General features: G+C 36.5%; 5 protein-coding genes across 8 annotated transcripts; 3 read left to right on the plus strand and 2 right to left on the minus strand.

Annotated features, from left to right (window-relative positions):
• Nucleotides 1-2,368: 2,368 nt before the first annotated feature.
• Nucleotides 2,369-2,972, minus strand: LOC106341387. The gene has a single exon (XM_013780165.1). The coding sequence runs from the start codon at nt 2,948-2,950 to the stop codon at nt 2,456-2,458; it is 495 nt and encodes a 164-aa protein (XP_013635619.1). The 5' UTR covers nt 2,951-2,972; the 3' UTR covers nt 2,369-2,455.
• A 2,046-nt stretch (nt 2,973-5,018) lies between these two features.
• LOC106342626 (histone H3.v1-like) lies at nt 5,019-6,479 on the plus strand. Of its 4 annotated transcripts, none has more exons than XM_013781619.1 (2): nt 5,019-5,251; nt 5,798-6,479. In XM_013781619.1, exon 2 carries the CDS (start codon nt 5,828-5,830, stop codon nt 6,245-6,247), a length of 420 nt encoding a protein of 139 aa, XP_013637073.1. In that variant the 5' UTR covers nt 5,019-5,251; nt 5,798-5,827; the 3' UTR covers nt 6,248-6,479. The 4 variants fall into 4 exon arrangements, with proteins under 4 accessions (XP_013637073.1, XP_013637071.1, XP_013637072.1 ...); XM_013781617.1 differs by having other exon boundaries at nt 5,021-5,251; nt 5,803-6,479; XM_013781618.1 differs by lacking the exon at nt 5,019-5,251 and adding an exon at nt 5,261-5,367 and having other exon boundaries at nt 5,803-6,479.
• Nucleotides 6,480-10,824: 4,345 nt separating this feature from the next.
• LOC106342625 (squamosa promoter-binding-like protein 9) lies at nt 10,825-13,344 on the plus strand. The gene is made up of 3 exons (XM_013781615.1): nt 10,825-11,567; nt 12,338-12,483; nt 12,555-13,344. The coding sequence occupies exons 1-3, from the start codon at nt 11,212-11,214 to the stop codon at nt 13,163-13,165; spliced, it is 1,113 nt and encodes a 370-aa protein (XP_013637069.1). The 5' UTR covers nt 10,825-11,211; the 3' UTR covers nt 13,166-13,344.
• Nucleotides 13,345-14,711: 1,367 nt separating this feature from the next.
• LOC106342511 (outer envelope pore protein 16-3, chloroplastic/mitochondrial) lies at nt 14,712-15,683 on the plus strand. Its single transcript, XM_013781467.1, has 2 exons — nt 14,712-15,157; nt 15,366-15,683. The coding sequence occupies exons 1-2, from the start codon at nt 14,827-14,829 to the stop codon at nt 15,515-15,517; spliced, it is 483 nt and encodes a 160-aa protein (XP_013636921.1). The 5' UTR covers nt 14,712-14,826; the 3' UTR covers nt 15,518-15,683.
• A 171-nt stretch (nt 15,684-15,854) lies between these two features.
• Nucleotides 15,855-19,401, minus strand: LOC106342510 (TBCC domain-containing protein 1). Its single transcript, XM_013781466.1, has 9 exons — nt 18,865-19,401; nt 18,130-18,270; nt 17,589-17,969; nt 17,357-17,461; nt 17,126-17,266; nt 16,683-16,886; nt 16,479-16,571; nt 16,266-16,377; nt 15,855-16,180 (listed from the first exon to the last, which is right to left on the minus strand). The coding sequence occupies exons 1-9, from the start codon at nt 19,351-19,353 to the stop codon at nt 16,137-16,139; spliced, it is 1,710 nt and encodes a 569-aa protein (XP_013636920.1). The 5' UTR covers nt 19,354-19,401; the 3' UTR covers nt 15,855-16,136.
• Nucleotides 19,402-19,423: the final 22 nt, after the last annotated feature.

Here is a 19,423-nt window from a genome sequence, read left to right on the forward strand (position 1 = left end):
ATTTTTTGTCATTTAATTTAGTAAAACTTCATAATACTCCATAAATTTGTGGACTAACCACTATAAAATCGCTATTTTCTAGAGAAACGGAAACAACAAAAGTTCCAAACCTCTTTGACATTCATCATATGTTATTGAAGGATACAACTACGCATTAAAACGGTATTTTCATATTCTTGAATTTTTCTCAAAATCTATGTGTAATCCCCCCAACGAAAATTTTGAATTTTTCGGTAAATGTTCTATATACTGAAGCCTATGATCTTTAGTGTTGTTTTAGAATTTCTAAACGCATTCTACATTTGTATTAATGTATATTAAACTCTCTTTCATGGTACATGGACATCGTTTTAATTTTTTGTCAATTAATTTAGTAAAACTTCATAATACTCCCTAAATTGGTGGACTAACCACTATAAAATCGTTATTTTCTATAGAAACGGAGATAACAAAAGTTCTAAACCTCTTTGACATTCATCATATGTTAGTAAAGATGAAACTATGCATTCAAACAGTATTTTCATATTTTTGAAGTTTCTCAAAATCTATGTGTTAACCCTAACAAAAATATTGAATTTTTCGGTAAATGCTCTATATACTGAAGCCTATGATCTTTAGTATTGTTTTAAAATTTCTAAACACATTCTAAATTTGTATTAATGTATATTAAACTTTCTTTCATGATACATTAGCATCGTTTTATTTTTTTGTCAATTAATTTAGTAAAACTTCATTATACTCCCTTAATTGGTGGGCTAACCACTATAAAATCGCTATTTTCTAGAGAAACGGAGACAACAAATGTTCCAAACCACTTTGACATTCATCATATGTTAGTTTAGAATGCAACTATGCATTTTAACAAAATTTTCCTATTCTTGAATTTTTCTCAAAATCTATGTGTTAACCCCTACGAAAATATAGAATTTTTCGTTAAATGCTCTATATTGAAGCCTATGATATTTAGTGTTGTTTTAAAATTTCTAAACACATTCTACTTTTGTATTAATGTATATTAAACTCTCTTTCATAGTGCATGGGCAACGTTTTAATTTTTTGTCAATTAATTTAGTAAAACTTCATAATACTTCTCAAATTGGTGGACTAACCACTATAAAATCGTTATTTTCTATAGAAACGGAGATAACAAAAGTTCTAAACCTCTTTGACATTCATCATATGTTAGTAAAGATGAAACTATGCATTCAAACAGTATTTTCATATTTTTGAAGTTTCTCAAAATCTATGTGTTAACCCTAACAAAAATATTGAATTTTTCGGTAAATGCTCTATATACTGAAGCCTATGATCTTTAGTGTTGTTTTAAAATTTCTAAACACATTCAGTACATGGGCAACATTTTAATTTTTTGTCAATTAATTTAGTAAAACTTCATAATACTTCTTAAATTGGTGGACTAACCACAATAAAATCGTTGTTTTCTAGAGAAACGAAGACAGCAAAAGTTTCAAACCTCTTTGACATTCGTCATATATTAGTGAAAGATTCAACTATGCATTAAAACTGTATTTTCATATTTTTGATTTTTTCTCTAAATCTATGTGTTAACCCCTACGAAAATATTGAGTTTTTCGGTAAATGTTCTATATACTGAAGCCTATGATCTTTAGTGTTGTTTTAAAATTTCTAAACACATTCTAAATTTGTATTAATTTATATTAAACTCTCTTTTATGGTACATGGGCATCGTTTTAATTGTTGTCAATTAATTAAGTAAAACTTCATAATACTTCCTAAATTGGTGGACTAACCACTATAAAATCGATGTTTTCTAGAGAAACAATGACAACAAAAGTTCCAAACCTCTTTGACATTCGTCATATGTTAGTGAAAGATGCAACTATGCATTAAAACAATATTTTCATATTTTTGAATTTTCTTCTAAATTTATGTGTTAACCCCTACAAAAATATTGAGTTTTTCGGTAAATGTTCTATATACTGAAGCCTATGATATTTAGTGTTGTTTTAAAATTTCTAAACACATTCTACATTTGTATTAATGTATATTAAACTCTCTTTCATGGTACATGGGCATCGTTTTAATTTTTTGTCAATTAATTTAGTAAAACTTCATAATTCTTTCTAAATTGGTGGACTAACCAATATAAAATCGATGTTTTCTACAGAAACGGAGACAACAAAAGTTTTAAACCTCTTTGACCTTCATCATATGTTAGTGCATGATGCAACTATACATTAAAACAGTATTTTTCATATTTTTGAATTTTTTCTCAAAATCTATGTGTTAAACCCCCTACGAAAATATTATATTTTTCGGTAAATACTCCATATACGTAGAAAGTTTCTCAATAAAACAATAACGTTTGTAAATATTTCATCTCCATTTTATTGACTAAGACATCCATCAAACAAGAATTAATTAACATAGAACAAAACAAACACTCTTTGTTGGTTCTCTCAGTTCTCAATTCTCACAAACTCCTCTCCAACATATCTTGGTATCTCCTATAAGACTCAACCTTCTCCAGCAAGAACTTCTCATGGCAGCTGGCGATGAACATATCTGCCAAACGATCAATATCAACATCACCAACACTATGATCATCATTAATGTTATTACTCTCATCAACCTCGTCTTCTAGCCACTCGAAGTACTCAGACTCATGATCATCCTCGTCTTCATCAGCATGTAGGGAGATAGAGAAAGAGTTAGTTACATGGACAACATGGGAGGAGGAGGACCCGAAGAAGACCTTGCGTTGGTGAATGGATGACGTTTTTAGGTAAAACATCATCATGAATAACCTCTTCTTGTTGTGTTTAGATATCTCTATAAGGATGGATTTTGCTCTGGAGAGAGACCGTAAAAGACTGTAAAGAGAGTGTGTGATGAGGTTTAGGAACATGGTTTTGAGTTTCATGGAGATTGGAGTAGATGATGATGATGATGACCTTTTGAGCTGCATGACTCAACCACGAGTTAGGAGACTCTCTCACACTCTTATTTTGTGAGCATTAATCAACAATCTTAACTATTTATAAGGGGCTCTCTTGACGTTTGTATCCCTACAAGCCCCAGCTTTTTACTTATAAGACAACGAGAATCCAGAGATGACACAAACGCGATGAAGTGTTGGTTTCAAATTTCAAACAACTTGCAACTGCTCCCTCCCTAATTATTCATCTTTGTGTTACCTCTAACTAGGCCTGGGCAAAATAACCGGAACTGAAGAACCCAACCGGAACCGAACCGAAATACCCGAAACTGGAACCGGACTAATACCCTTAAATACCCGAACGGTTCCTATATTTTTATATCCGAAATAACCGAACTGAACCGGAACCGAACCGAGAACCGAACGGGTACCCGAATATATAAAAATATTAATTATATACACATATAACATCACTAAATATATATTTTTAATTTAAAATTCTATTAAAAGTATCTGAAAATAGTTGAGGATAACTAAATTATTATAAAGTATCCAAACTATCCGAAAGTATCAGAAACTATGCAGATAGTTTTATCCGAAATATCCAAAGTAATCCGAAATATCCAAATTTTTTATCTAAATCATCCTAATTATTTGATATTTACCCTAAATAACCGAAATTTTATCCAAATTATCCGAACTACCCGAACTATCCGAACCCGAACCGGATCCAAATGAGAACCGAACTTTTCCGGATATTTTTCGGTTCCTACATTTACTATCCGAACCGAACCGAACCCGAAACTATCCGAACCGGACCGAACCAAAAATAGGTCAAGTACTAAATGGATCCTCTAGCCCCTATCCGGACTAACCAAAACCCGAAATATCCGAACCGAACCGAACCGATACCCGAAATGCCCAGGCCTACCTCTAACAATTATAGGAAACCACCATAACACAATTATTTACTCTTTATTTTTGTATAGACATATTAAATTTCTTGATCATACTATAACACCGAATAATTATGAATCAAAGTATACATAGCTCGCCAAAAAAGCTACTTCTCAATCGAGGCATAAACCATATATATTCACCAGTTGACAAAAATACACCAAAAACAAGACTACAAAATATAAATGAGGGGTTAATGTTTAGAATAATGTGTGGTTAATTATCATCTTTTAAGGTAACACGCAACTTGGTTTTTACGTGTTTCTCTGCATGTCCAATATAACGTAAACAAATTAGTCATTTCTTGGCTAAAAAGGAGAGATGAGCTTATTTGGTAGATTCAATGGGTTAAAGATTGGTTACTAGTTAAAGGAATTTATAATTCTAGAAAATCTTATTACATCATCGTATATTTTTATCTCCAATCATTTGGACGTGCTTCAATGGCCTATATTACCTATGATGCATGTACGTAAGGGTTTGGGAGTAGTTCAATAGAAATGTTGTTATAAGCTTTTTCTTTTTTCCCACATGTTATAAACTTATATATGATCCGATTCTAAATTAAGTCATTTACATGTAGTTTCATTTAATCAATAATCAGAAAATCATATTTCAAAAGTATAAGAAAAATTCTCTTAAATAGTCTTTATTTTCACAAAAATAGAATGTAAAAGAGGAAAATTATTAAAAGAGGTTTTATTGAAGAGTAAATATGTATGTATATTTTTAGGATTAACTAATCTAAGACTTAAGATTTAGAGTTAACATGTTGGATTTTGAGGATGAGTTCAAATGTTTGAAAATAAAAAATAAATATTAAATTTTCAAAATAAAAAATGTTATTTTGGTTATTTTATTTGTTTGAGAGCTATTTTTATGATAAAAACTTAAAAAGAGCTATTCCAAAGTATAATCGAATTAAATGTATTCCTGTATATAAAACTATAACTTATGAATATGGGACTTTGGACCTTTTGCATTAGGAAGAAACGGGTTCCTTGATCATCAAAATATGGCCCAAATATTTAGCAAAGGAAAGCCTTATGGGCTTTAAGTTAAGCCCATTAGATAAATATCCTTCTTATTTGATCAACGCGTCTCTCAACACTCGGCAGAGACTGCTAGTTGAGCTGTCATCATCCATATCCACACAGACAGCTCGAGAGCACCACTACTAACAGTAACAAGAATGTGAGTGAGAGCCACACGCCTACTTTAGCGCGTGTGATTAGTAAGAATGTGAAAAATCTCGTATCTCATCTTCAACGAGGACTTAAGAAGTTATCCATTGGCCAATGGTTTGATAGGATGATGCTGTTAGTGCTGAGTGTGTGTATCTGAGAAAAGAAAGAGACCGTTCTTATTTATCTGGTTTGGTTCTTGAGTAACTCTTTTTTTTTTTTTTTTGAGTAACTCTTTTTTTTTTCTTGAGTAACTTGATTCATGTGTCAAAGATTCTGATCATTGGTATTATTAGCTACACATAGGTGAGTCTCGTCTATTTTCTCCTTCGTGAGTATTATTTTCCTTAGGATTTATGTTAAGCTCGATCATACTTTTGAGTCGCTCTAAAGAAGCTGGATAAGACTTGAAACAAGTTAATGTTAGCGTTTTTATCATTTAAACTGCTCATGCAATGGAATATCATGGAAGCTAGTCTCTAACGTTTTTGTGTAGCTTAGATTATCAAATAGTCCATGAATAGTCTCTGAGTGATTGAATAGGAGCTGAAATGGAATCTTGAGATAGCTGTTAAAAGATGTGTGGTCAATGCTTGAGATAGAATCTTTTTTTCTTGTTTATAATTGGCTGTCTTAAGTGTGTTTGCCTCCATGGGTAACTTGATTGATTTGTTGGTGGTCTGCATGTGGAGAATGAAATGAATGAAGATCGTCTTTCTAACTGGTTTCTGTATAGTGTAGTGTTGTTGAGTGGGGTTTGTAGACAATGAGGAGAGGTAGAGGGAAAGGGAAGAAGCAGAGTGCATCTGCTCGGGAAGATCATGGAAGCGGTGAAGAGGATGAAAAGATTCCAGCTTATAGGAGAAGAGGAAGGCCACAGAAGCCTATGAAAGATGATTTCGAAGAGGAGGAGGAGGAAGAAGAAGAGTTGGTTGAGAAGATGGAGGAGGAAGAAGAAGAAGAGGATGGTTCAGTAACAAGTAAAAAAGAAGAAAACGAGAGGAAGAGGAAGATGGTTAATGGAAGCAATACGGATGTCAATGAAGAAGAGAATGGGTTAGGATCAAAATCAAGTAGAGATGGTTCCACCAAGTCCACATCTACTGGTTTCAGACAGAACGGGAGCAGAAGGAAAAGCAAGCCTAGACGAGCTGCTGAAGCTGTTGTGGAATGTAATGGAGTTTGAGAAAACTTCTTTGGTCAAGAACTTTCCAAGAAACATGATGAGACATTAACTTGAGGTTTCTTCTTCTTTTAGGTTATCTTACAAGTTTCTTTGTGAGTTGAGAACTTTGGCTATCTTTTGGTGTATCAATATGCATTGTCTTTCTTTTTTATCTCTCATCATCTGCTCTTGATTTTGACATTTGAGCCCAAAAAGATGATCCTCTCATCTCCAAAAGTTCTAATCATTCTAAGAGATGTCATTGTTACAACGTGTAAGTTAGGTAAAATGTAACAGCAGAGACATTAAGGGAAGAGAGCTGAGAAAATAAGAGAAGTGCCATTAGCCTTGATGGTCTACACAATTTTAAATAAACAACTTACATAATGTATAATATTATATTCTCCTCGATCAAGAAAAAATATTAGCATTTGTGAACATATTATTATGATGTCAAACATGCAAGAAACAACAAGTATACAAACGTTTTGTAATCTTTTATCAATCCCAATTGCAATAACTTAAGACTAAATTTCATTTATCAAATCTTACTAAAAGACCAACCGGATCTAAAAGGAGACTCAAGCCCTAGTCTAATTCAACCCAAATTGCCCACCTTTAATTTAATAAATATATAAAAATCTGACAGATGCTGCAGGTATCATTTTTAAATTTGACTATAATGACGGCATTAGTAATATATTTCTCGTGTTTCAAAAAAAAAGTAATATATTTCTCAATATGTACTATCTATATCCAGAACCTAGTTGTTATTGTGCAATCTCTGTAAGATCAGTCTTATGGGATCAGGTCTTTAGTTTCAAGGGTTAACCAATGCAGCCAAGCAAATGAAAAGCACTTCACTAAATAAAGCTAAGCAAAAAGAACAAATCAAACTTAAACCTACAAAATCTAAAGTATTACAGTTTACACAGACTCTGATGGATGTCTATGACTACTATTTAACTTTTTATACTTTTTTATTTATTACAAAAATCAAGAAAGATCTTGCTGTGGATATTGTGACTAAAAATTATCAAAAGAAATTTCAAGGGAAAAACAAGAAAACATATGTAGCTTTTTTGTTTGTTTTTGTTTTAGCTTTAATTTGAAAATAATCAACACAAATCAAAAGCCATAAATATTTAAACAAAATTTGTGTTATAATTTCACTTATAAACAAGAGAAAGGGAGGTTTAACAAATAAAAAAGTACTAAATTATTTGCAGTGTTGCTTGCACATCTGCCGACACCAGCTAGTTCCCTTGAAGTGTCACATCTTTTGTTGTGTTCCAATAACTGCACTGCTCATATTTCAGTCTTAAATATTTTAACATTTTAAATCACTAGTAATATTTTTTTACCATATTTGTTGCTCTTTAACTACAAGTCTACAACAGTTAGGAAGTCCCAACAGTTATCATTATATTCGTAAAGGAAACTCTCTATCTGTAGAACTCTGATCTCCTCGGCACTTTCTTTTGGGTTCCCGATACTTGAGTATAGAATATGTGAAGGATAATAATATATGAAGACTAAAAAAGTTATGATGTAAGTACAGAAAATCAGTATTAAGATCTGTAAAGTTGGATGTTCTATGCGAGTGTGAAGATTAGATGCTCCCTGGACTCAGATAGATGCTCCCAACAATTTAATATTACTTTAAATTTGAACTTACATCACCTATGACCCATGAAAAATTACATCACACATGACCCATCACAATCACATTTAATAATGGGTATCCAACATTAAGGAGAACCACCGAACCAGAACAACTCTCATTATAAAACACAACAAGAATACAATGGACCGAATAGTATAGTATTATCTCGTAATTACCACTTCTAAGATGCGAGCGGCCTGATAATAAAACTGTAGATGAGAACGATTTGTGTAAGCCAGATACTGTAGATATCACGGACCAACAAACTTAAGAAGCGTACGAGAGAATGATATCACTCATTTTTCGATATGAGAAGTATGCATAAGTACTAGAGAAAATATGGGTCTAAAGAAGCATGAACCAAGGGATGAGTACTTTTTTTTTTTTTTTTTTTTGGGATGAATGTTAAATTTATTCATGCAAAAAATGCAGCTATTTATGAATCAAAGAATCAGACTCATGAAACTAAGAGACAAAATTTCTATGTTTAATAATCCTCTCTAGAACCAAACCATATAGCAAGCTCTCCTTCCATTTTCCTCCTTCTTTAGAGTGAAAGCAACCAAAGCCTAACAGTTTTCTCCACAAACTTTGTTAGACACTGAGCTTCTCTTTCTTGTTCACCATGTCGTCGAGCATTGCACTCTCTCCGTATTGAGTGAACAACCGCTTGGAAAACATATCGGACAAGGAAGTTTTTTATGGGAGTAAGCCCAGGCCTGGTGATGATCGCAATGAGCTGACTCTAGTCTGTGATGAATCTGTTTTGCAACAAACCCTCTGCTAGAGCCTTCCAGGCCTATCTTGTGTACCTGCAGCTGAAGAATAGATGTTCACATGTTTCTTAAGCTTCGTTACACAGAGTGCAGGTCGCATTTATCCCAGTGTTCCATAACCGCATTTTATCTCCTGTTTGCAGTCTGTTGAGCACAGCGATCCAAACAAGGGTGGAGAACTTTGGAGTCGAATGGGTAAACCAGATGCCTCTGCTCCAGTTGCAAGTTTGGTGGCAGTGGTGAATCTGTTCCCAGGTTCTTTTAGCAGAAAATCTGCTGACAAATCTACCTTCCTCTTGCTTCCATAGAGCAATGTCATCACCCTGGTTCGCAGCCAAACGAAGAGTCTATTTCATTCTCCACCTCATTTAAAATGCTCACTTTGTGTCTTCTCCTTCTTCGTTGTCTAACAAGAACATCTGATACCAAGGCATTATCAACAATGCCTAAATCAATCAGACCGCGATCACCCAGAGCAACTTTAAGGCAGCCATGCTTGGACCAGACATCATACCAGAAGGAAGTATGCTTCCCATTCCCTACTTCCATATGGAGAAACTGTGTTGCAAGTTCTCGGTGCTTGAGAAGTTTCCTCCAAACCCATGAGCCAGAGGTTGTAGTACTGCTAACTGACCAGAAGGATCCCTTCTTGAAGAGATAGCAGTGAATCCATCGGACCCATAACGAAGATTTTTCAGAAGAGATTCGCCATATTAGCTTCAAGCAGAAGACTGTGTTCATTTCCTTCAGCGGTCTTAATCCCGAATCTCCCTCATTCTTTGGTAAACACAGATCCTTCCAACAGACTTTTGCTTTTGATGATTTGAGCTCAGGTCCCGACCAAAGAAAGGCAGAACAAAGGCTCTCGATCTCCTTCAGACAACTGCTTGGTAAGGTGAAAGCTTGCATCCAGAAGTTGGTCATGCTGGTAATGACAGAGTTGATGAGTTGCAATTTGCCAGCGTGGGAGAGAAATCTTCATGTCCAAGACTTCATTCGTTTCCTGATCTTCTCAACCAGAGGCATGTAGTCGGTGATCATCATACGCTTTGTGAGCAGGGGAAGTCCCAAGTAGCGGACTGGTAGTCGACCAGATGCCAGAGGGAAGCTGCCGAGGATATTTGTCTCTGTGTCTGCTGAAGTACCAGCAATGTATAGCGTTGACTTCTCCAGACTGATGTTTAATTTCGATATAGCGGCAAACTCTTCAAAAACTTTGAGCACTCTTTCTATAGAACGTTTGGTTCCATCAGTGAACACCATCAGATCATCAGCGAAACACAAATGTGTTACCTGAATATTCTTACACTTAGGATGATAGCCAACCAGATTCCTCTCCACTGCCTTGTCAAGCATGCTAGGTAAGACGTTGATGAGTACTTCTTGTTGTGTGCGGTGTTGAAAAATAGAACTTAAATTGTTGTGCTTTGTCTAGGACGCAAGTACTTAAAGGTCGTAACCTAGGTGTGACGTTCACACGTATGTTTTCACTCATTGCGTGAAGTCAATATTCTCAAAGTCTATGCTACGATATTAGATTGTTGTACATCAACCATGCAAGTTCTTTTCCCATATTTTTATTGATGATTTATATAATCATGGCACTGAGCACTGATTAATTGATTGTTTTCAACCTATTGATTAACAGCTTAAGTTTAGTATATTTTCAAAACATAACATGCACATGTAACGTGTCAACCTAAAATATGTAGTCACAAGCGTATCATGCAATTCTATGATCTAAAAAGGGGTAACGGGGTTAGATGGATACTTAGTTTGGTTTTTAGTTTGGTTGGTTCGAATAGTTTTTCGTTATTTACTTATTAGGTTAACAAACCATATACTTTTGAGTAATATATTTAGTGGAAATTTTTATTTTGGTTTCATATATATATGTTTGCATTCAACTCGGTTCAAAACCAAGTCAAATATGTGGTAGATTTTGCAAATGGAGAAACACAAAAGACGATCTCCATTTATTGTTGCCAACCTCATAATGCCAAATGGTGGACCAAACGAAAAACATGCATTATTAATTTTCTTGACATAAGAAAAAGGAAATGTGTTAGCTTGTCAAATAATTGAAAGGAGAAAAAATCTACTAAAAGGTTGAAAATGTGAACAGTATAAAGTAAAATAATTAAATTTTAAAAGATGTGTACATGAAAGACCTCTCCAATGTTCATTTGTTCAAGTCTCATCCAACTCCAAGATTAGAAACTGCTACTACATCACTCTCTATCTCTCGTTTTTGTTATGTGGTAATTAACATACAACAGTTTTTGTTTTGTCCGTACCGTTTTACTTAACTCTCTCACTGTCTTTGTCTATTACCACTCTCGTCTCTTTTTTTTCTTCTGTTGTGTCTCTCTATCTTCTTTCTTTAAACCCAACAACAGTCAAAATCAGGGAAGCCAAAATTTTCTTTGCTTTCTTCTCCTTTCGTCCTTGCCTTTAAACCGAGACAGTTAGGTTTTAAGAGAGAGAGAGAGAGAGAATGATGAGTGAGTACTCCCTTTCTGTCTGAGTAAGAGGAAACGAAAATGGATAGGGGTTCCAACTCGGGTCTTGGTCTTGGTCCAGGCCAGACAGAGTCGGGTGGTTCATCCACTGAGTCATCCTCTTTAAGTGGAGGGCTCATGTTTGGCCAGAGGATCTACTTCGAGGACGCTGGAGGTGGAACCGGGTTTTCTTCCTCCGGCGGGTCAAACAGAAGGGTACGTGGAAGCGGGTCGGGTCCTTCGGGTCAGATACCAAGATGTCAAGTGGAAGGTTGTGGAATGGATCTAACTAATGCAAAGGGTTATTACACGAGGCATAGAGTTTGTGGAATGCACTCTAAAACACCAAAAGTCATTGTCGCTGGTATAGAACAAAGGTTTTGTCAACAGTGCAGCAGGTTCTTTTTTTTTCTCTCCCGATTCTACCCTTAATTATAGTGTTTATTTGCATCTTTTGCCATTACCGAAGTCCAGATGAAACATTCTTCTACTATAACTCACAAAATATCAGAGATTAATATGTATATATCATTTGAACCCCAACAATTTTTTTAAAAAATATGTTTAATAAATGTTTCGAACCTTATAAATCTCAGGGCCGGCTGGTTGGAGTCCGGCCAAGACTTTCCTGTGAATCAAAATCCAAAGGCTTTAGCTTTCTTTCTTTGTAGATTGTCAGTGTCATATGCTTTTTTGGCTTTTAACGTCTTTGGAGGGGTTCTCTTTTAACTTTACAGCTTAGTGTTATGTAACTTGGTCTTGTGTTTGTTGGGACTCGTTGGGCTTATTTTGGAGAATATGTTTACGTGTACTTCTACATGCTTCTCTTTTATTTTTATTTTAGATTTTGTCTTTCTAAGAAATCCAAAGGGATATGAAATGAATGGACAATAAAAAAACCTATTTCCCTTATGTTTGCTTCTTTAGGTCATATCATTATTGAGGGGGACAAAACTGGTACCATAGCATTAATGACATGAACACTCAAGAAACTTTGTTACAAGAAACTTTGTTACAATGTGTAGGTCATAAGATTCGGAATTAAATTGATAATGAAACCTACTAGACTTTAAACAATCCATAAAGAAGAAATGTTTTCGTGTTAAGGATTAGAGAGATCATTATATATGTTGCTTTTCTTTGAAGCTAACTTGATCTTAATCATTAGGTTTCACCAGCTTCCGGAATTTGACCTAGAGAAAAGGAGTTGCCGTAGGAGACTCGCTGGTCATAATGAGAGACGGAGGAAGCCACAGCCTGCGTCTCTATCTGTGTTGTCTTCTCGTTATGGGAGGATCACTCCTTCTCTTTACGGTTAGATCCTCTTAGCTTGAAAACATACTAAGACTGACTCGTGTGCTTAAACTAACCCTAACATGGGCCAGGAAATGGTGAAACTACAATGAATGGGAGCTTTCTTGGGTCTCAAGAAATGGGTTGGAATAGTGCAAGAACGTTGGATACAAGAGTGATGAGACGGCCACCGTCGTGGCAGATCAATCCTATGAATGTGTTTAGTCAAGGATCAGTAAGTGGAGGAGGAGGAGGAGGGATAAACTTCTCATCTCCGGAGATTATGGACACTAAACCAGAGAGCTACAAGGGAATTGGCAGCGACTCAAACTGTGCTCTCTCTCTTCTGTCAAACCCACATCAGCCACATGACAACAACAACAGCAACAACACATGGAGAACTTCTTCGGGTTTTGGTCCGATGACGGTTACAATGGCTCAGCCACCACCTGCACCTAGCCAGCAGCATCAGTATCTGAACCCGCCTTGGGTGTTTAAGGACGATGATAATAACTGTCCGAATGATATGTCTCCTGTTTTGAATCTTGGTCGGTTCACCGAGACAGAGATAAGCGGTGGAACGACTTTGGGTGAGTTCGAGTTATCTGATCATCATCATCATCAGAATAGGACGCAGTACATGGAAAGTGAGAACACAAGGGCTTATGACTCTTCTTCACACCATAACAACTGGTCTCTCTGAGCCTCTTTGCATATGACAAGCGTATTGTTATTGTTACCATGAATGATTCTGCAATATCTTTATCTTTTTTTTTCTGTTACTGCTTACCAATAAACTAGACAATTGTTGCCAGGCAATGGCTTTTGTATTTTGCGCTTTTTTTTGTTTGCTATGCTGAATGATTCTTGTTGTTGTCTCAACTTCATGATCTCCACCAACTTAGGAGATCAGATTGATCAAATATTAGATAAATGTTACATACACTGATGACTTATCTATACTTTAAATTAGTAAATCAAACTATGAACTAAACATAACCGCTTTGCTCTGTGAAATACTCCTTTTCCGTGTCATTTCAATTGGTGTTTAAAAAATTTTATTTTGTTTTATAATAAATGATATTCTCACAATTCTAGATAAAATTTAATGTCATTTGAAATTTGTGACAATTACAAAATACTGCATTTTTTATTGGTTAAATTAGTTTTGTTTAATGTTATTTTATGTAATCAATATAAATTGTATAAAATTATGTATTTTTTTAATCTTTATGCAAAAACCTTAAACACTCCTTAAAGTGATACGGAGTGAAGCCTGGGTAAAAAAATCGGAACCGAAGAACCGAACCGGAACCGGACCAATACCCTCAAATACTCGAACGGTTCCTATATTTCTATATCCGAAATAACCGAACCGAACCAGAACCAAACCGAGAACCAAACGGATATCCGAATATATAAATATATTAATTATATATACATATACTATAACTAAATATATATTTTTTATTTAAAGATCTGTTAAAAGTATCCGGAAATAGTTGAGGATAACTAAATTATTATAAAGTATCCGAACTACCTGAAAGTATCCGAAACTATCTGGATATATAGTTTTATCTGAAATATCCAAAGTAATCTAAAATATCCAAAATTATTATCTAAATCATCCTAATTATTTGATATTAATTTATCCTAAATAACCGATATTTTATCTGAATTATACGAACTACCCGAACTATCCGAACCCGAACCGGAACCAAATGAGAACATAATATTTTGCGAGTATTTTTCAGTTTCTAGTTTTACTATCCGAACCGAACCGGAATCAAATGAGAACCGAATATTTTGCGAGTATTTTCAGTTTCTAGTTTTACTATCCGAACCGAACCGAACCGAATCCGAAACTATCCTAATCGAAACCCGAAACCCGAAATACCCGAACCGAACCGATACCCGAAATGACCAGACCGAGAACTGAGTATAGCTTATGCATAGCGAAGATATGGTTCACTGGTCAGGACTAAAAGAGTCTTCCAAGTTACTAATGGGCCTCCTCGGCCCAAAATTTATTTTCTGGTAGCTCCAAAATTTTTAATCGGGCTTTTTATCCATTGAATCGTTTCGTCGAATTCCAAATGTTAATGTCATTAATGGGCCTCTCTTCGTTGAGATTCTGTAACATTCTTCTGCTCTAGAGAGGGGAAATATAATACCATTAACAGGCCTCATAATGGGCTTTTACTTACACACCCCAAACAAAATTCATGTTAGCTCCAAATCTCTCTCTAAAGTGGGCTTTCTCCGGCTCTACTACCTCTACGGTCTCGTCGCCACCGAAGAAGAAGATCGAATCATTTTCTCGTGGATCTTGTGCCCTTCTGGTGAACATCGTAGGGAGGAATCATGGATCCAGCTGAGATGAGGTACTTGGAAGAAGAGGACGGTCCCATGATGAAGACAATCAAAGGCAGCGTCACTGGCTTCGCCGCCGGGACCATCTACGGAACCATTTTGGCCACGTGGAAAGACGTTCCGAGGGTGGAGAGAAACGTGGCTCTTCCGGGACTCATCAGAACGCTCAAGATGATGGGAACACACGGGCTCACTTTCGCTGCTATTGGAGGAGTTTACATCGGCGTTGAACAGGTGGTTCAGAGTTATAGGGGCAAAAGAGACTTTTTCAATGGTGCTATTGGTGGGTTTGTTGCTGGAGCTTCTGTACTTGGCTATAGAGGTAAACGCTCTTACGTATGCGTTTTAAACCAATGTCTACATGATTGGATTATGTCTAAATACTCTCAAAAGATATAATCTGTGTAATGATTGAAAGTACATAGCTTTCCACTGTAACCTGGTTTTTTTTTTTTGCTAAGTAACCTGGTTTCCACTGTAACCTGGTTTTATTTTGGTGAATTTTTTTTTTTTTTTTTTTTTTGACGCAGCAAGGAGCATTCCAACGGCGATAGCTGCAGGTGCAACTCTAGCTGTTACCTCAGCTTTGATTGACTCTGGGGGTCAGACGACAAGAGTAGACAACGGCAGAGAGTATTATCCTTACACCCCTGTCGAGAAAAGAGCTCAAGCTGAATCCTGATTTCTCTCTCTGTTTTGATAACTGTATCTGAGAGATGTGAAATCATGAAACTCTTTTGTTCTTGTTTCCTCATGTTTCTATGGAGAGTGACTTGCATCTTTTGCTTGAGTATTGAATGTAAGAAACGTTACAGTTCTGAGTATCTGAAATGTGTTTGCTTCTGCTAGTCTTAGAGGTGAAGAACATAGAGTGATATTTTGTCTCTTCTTATGGTTATGAATAAGCTCTTAGGGAACTACAACGATTGATACAGAGAAACTTTCACAGTTTTTTTAGTCTGTTTGAATGTGTTAGATGCTTTAAGGAAAAAAAGTTGAAAAGGAGCTTAAAATATATTTGAAACTGAAGGAGGGTACTCAAATATATATTGGTATTGAGAAACTTGTTATCTGTGTATAACAATTAAAGGAAATTAACATTTAAAAAAAGACAAGATTGCATGTTGTTATGATCAAATGAGCAGAAAAAAACATACAAAAAGAGAAGGGAGAGCTTTTAGAGTTAGAGAACTTGCTGTGCAGTTAATTTCTGATGTCATACGAGCTAGCAATCTCTGAAGAAGAACGGATCAAGAGAACTCTACAGTGACTGAGACATCTTCCTCCATCACCATTCATCATTAATCACCTTGCAAGCAGTAAAGTTGCCGGATATTTCCCGTTGCTGTCACCAGAAGAAAAACAGAGGATAAACATCTAATGACCAACGGAGTAAATGAAGTAGAATGTGATGGACTCAATGAATATACCGTAAAGCCAGTCTTTGAAATGCATGTGGAACGCTGTTGTAAGTTCTCGTTTTCGGTTATCTTCAAGAGGAGTTTCTCTTAAGGATTGTCTTGTTTCTTCCAAGTTCTTAAGCTGGTCAAACAAAGATGTAGTTTCGGTATCAGATGCTGTAGTGATATGGAAGGAAAAACAAACAAAGCACTTCTGTTCCAAAAAGAAAAAGAAAAACATACGCTTGTCTGTTGTACTGCCATATACGCATCTGGTAATGGAAATGGATTGTCTTTCGTGGAACCAAGCGCCTCTCCTACAAACCAGTTTGGGATCTGAACCAGAGGCATTGAAGTGAGAAGTTACAGTGTGAACACAGTCTTGGTGGTAACCAAAATCTCTAGTTATTACAAAAAAAGTAAATTTAACAAAAAGGGGGATCTTACCAAAAAGTTAGTGAACTGGTTAGGGTCCACACAAGAAGCCGATTCAGATTGTTTATCAGAGGCACCCGTAGGATGCGACAGTGAGTCATGCGGATCGACTGCTCCAAGTGCCAAAGATTCATTCCATCTGTTGATAGTTGGCACAATCCCTACCTCGGTCATGTGCTCCTCCAAGTGTGAGTAAAACGTATTATATGGAGCCACCTGGAACAGATTTCAAATTAATGCCAGCAGTACCCAACTGAAGAAGTCAGTCGAACAGCATATTCAATTGTCCAGACATAATATTGACATGATCATGAGCATAACAGGCTTTCAGCACAATAAAGATATAACCTAACTAAAGCTAAAAACAATTGTGATTGCATTACTAATTTCAGCTGAATATCAGGGCCCCAAAAAGAGTTGTAAATTATGTCCTCAATCTTAGAGAGACACTTCACCTGTAGTTTGTGGTTATCACCAACAATAAGAGGTCGATGATTGACTCCCAAATAGAACACACATTCTCGGCAATTGGCGATGCAGATTCGTTTGGTAGCTGCAATCACATGAACTCTCTCACAATGCTCAACTCTTACTGCCTGCACATGCTCAGAAAATAAACTAGTCTGAATCTTCTAAACCAAAACTCGCTAACAGAGAGTTAAGCATGAAGGAGTATATTTTCATACCTTGCCGGCAGCTCCCAGAACGATAGTAGAATCAGAACATCCATACACAGTTGCATACCTCAATGGCGCTAAAAGATAAATGACAGAATCATGGCAATTGGCAACCTGCAGAATACACAAAAATATGAAGTTGAAGTGCATACATAAGCGAAAGAAACGAAATGAGGAAGCCTACAACTACCAAATGTGACGAGTTGCTGATTAGAATGAAAATTAGTTGTACAGTACTGACCTTCACAGATCTACCCTTTAGATCAGAAGCCTGCTTGAAAAGCGAAGTCTTGGAGACTCCTTCGATGATACAAGGACCTCTATCATTAGATGGAACTTTATTAAGAGCTTCACAGGTAACTACGGTTGCAGCTTCTTGACCAGAGGCATTAGAAGGTCCATTTTCTTTCCCAGAAATTCTGTCAGAAATGCTTTCCATGGCGGAAGCTATCTTTTTCAGAAGCCAATCATGCACTTCGGAAGCAGGAACCAGAACAGCGGGGATATCAGGGTTAGAGTTCTTAAAGAAAGGAGTAGCTTGACTGAAAGAAGGTACATCAGATCCCTTATCACCAAAATGAAGAAGAAACCCAATGTGCTCAAAACTCTCCAAAGACAGGACCTAAATAACAACGGATGTTATAATGAAATAAACATTTAGCATAAGATATACACTCTCTGCCATTCCATTAATATTTGTATTCCAACATATGTTTTTTCTATCCATCTAATAGAAACAGTTATCTCCTTCCAGAATGAGTTAAAGAAATGTTTGCACATACCGAAGATTCATCTCCTTGTCCCTCTACAGGATCTGCAAGGAGAGAAATAATATTTGCTATATGCTTTTGCAAATACGACAACTGATGAGCTTCTTCATCTGCTGGCGATGGCATAAACCGACGGCTGTTGCTCCGAACAAGCTGCAAGATAACGAAAAACGAAATCTAACTCAAACTTCAAAAAGCAACAAGATTGTCTAGACCCATATGATTGAAACAGTAACGAGAACAAATTTCAAAGCTCAGAAACTATTGCCCAACTATAGACTGAGCCCAAATTATCACCAAAAGGAAACATGGAAGGACCAACCAAAATAAGGAACTATGAAAAGAAACAGAGTCAAACCCCACACAAAACACAGCAAAGTAGCAGTTATTTGACTTCAATCCGTGTACTTTACACTGCTTCGGAATTGTCATTTTGTCAAAGAGACGGGAACCAAACTTAAAAAGAGCTCTCCAAACAGAAAGGCTATCATAGCGTTCGTCACATTTCACCAATAAGCTCAAATATATTACAAAGCAATGCCTCAACGAGCATCTTCGAAATAATTACAAACACTTAACCGACTTCTCCCTCTCACTCTCAACATTGCTTAATGAAACCTAAAGTCTCCAAATTTCATAACTTGCATTGCAAAACTATAGTAAAACTCAATGATCATACGCACGCACTAAGATCACATTAAAAAAACATTTCATGATTCAACAAATGCTAAACCGTAAGGAACTTGCCTGAATCGGGGATAAGGCGGACAAGTAACCATCGAAAGCAGACGCCGAAGGCCAGACATCCGCCACAGCCGCAGAGTCCTTATGCGTCCTCGGCATCAGCTTCTTATACGACTGAACGTACATAAACAAAACCAGATCCCTCACATCAGCTCCGATCGAATCAACCTCCTCTGGCTTAGCCACAACAAGAGGATCAGTCTCCGAGTGTAGCACCGAGGCGAGAGTTTCGAGGACGAGGCGCGCATGGTCAGAGGAGATCGAGAGCGCTTCGGAGACGGCGGGAGATCCGACGCGGTTGTTCGTCGCGGAGGATGCTAGCTTCTGCTTGATCGGAGCTAAGGTTTGGATCGGGTCGGCGAAAAGGAGATTCGGGATTGGGAGGAGGCCGTGTTCGAATGGCACCCGCCTCGGGTGGATTAGTGGATTCGAATTTTGAATCGGGTCTGGGTCAGGTGGTGGTGGTGATTGGTCGATTACTTCTTCCGTCATAATGCCTCTAACTCGCGAAAGAGAGAGAGACAAGTCGCAGATCTTTGAACGAAAAAAAAAAAAAAAAAAA

Source organism: Brassica oleracea, chromosome C4 (assembly GCF_000695525.1).
Source record: "Brassica oleracea var. oleracea cultivar TO1000 chromosome C4, BOL, whole genome shotgun sequence".
Lineage (NCBI taxonomy): Eukaryota > Viridiplantae > Streptophyta > Magnoliopsida > Brassicales > Brassicaceae > Brassica > Brassica oleracea.

Excerpts from the sequence above, each read along its gene's own strand:
- LOC106342626 (XM_013781619.1), top strand. The coding sequence starts at position 5,828 with ATGAGGAGAGGTAGAGGGAAAGGGAAGAAGCAGAGTGCATCTGCTCGG.
- LOC106342625 (XM_013781615.1), top strand. The coding sequence starts at position 11,212 with ATGGATAGGGGTTCCAACTCGGGTCTTGGTCTTGGTCCAGGCCAGACA. Across the intron at positions 11,568-12,337 it reads TTTTGTCAACAGTGCAGCAG|GTTTCACCAGCTTCCGGAAT; the intron begins GTTCTTTTTTTT and ends CTTAATCATTAG. Across the intron at positions 12,484-12,554 it reads GATCACTCCTTCTCTTTACG|GAAATGGTGAAACTACAATG; the intron begins GTTAGATCCTCT and ends AACATGGGCCAG.
- LOC106342511 (XM_013781467.1), top strand. The coding sequence starts at position 14,827 with ATGGATCCAGCTGAGATGAGGTACTTGGAAGAAGAGGACGGTCCCATG. Across the intron at positions 15,158-15,365 it reads TTCTGTACTTGGCTATAGAG|CAAGGAGCATTCCAACGGCG; the intron begins GTAAACGCTCTT and ends TTTTTGACGCAG.
- LOC106341387 (XM_013780165.1), bottom strand. The coding sequence starts at position 2,950 with ATGCAGCTCAAAAGGTCATCATCATCATCATCTACTCCAATCTCCATG.
- LOC106342510 (XM_013781466.1), bottom strand. The coding sequence starts at position 19,353 with ATGACGGAAGAAGTAATCGACCAATCACCACCACCACCTGACCCAGAC. Across the intron at positions 17,970-18,129 it reads GACAAGGAGATGAATCTTCG|GTCCTGTCTTTGGAGAGTTT; the intron begins GTATGTGCAAAC and ends GTTGTTATTTAG. Across the intron at positions 16,572-16,682 it reads ACCAGTTCACTAACTTTTTG|ATCCCAAACTGGTTTGTAGG; the intron begins GTAAGATCCCCC and ends CCTCTGGTTCAG.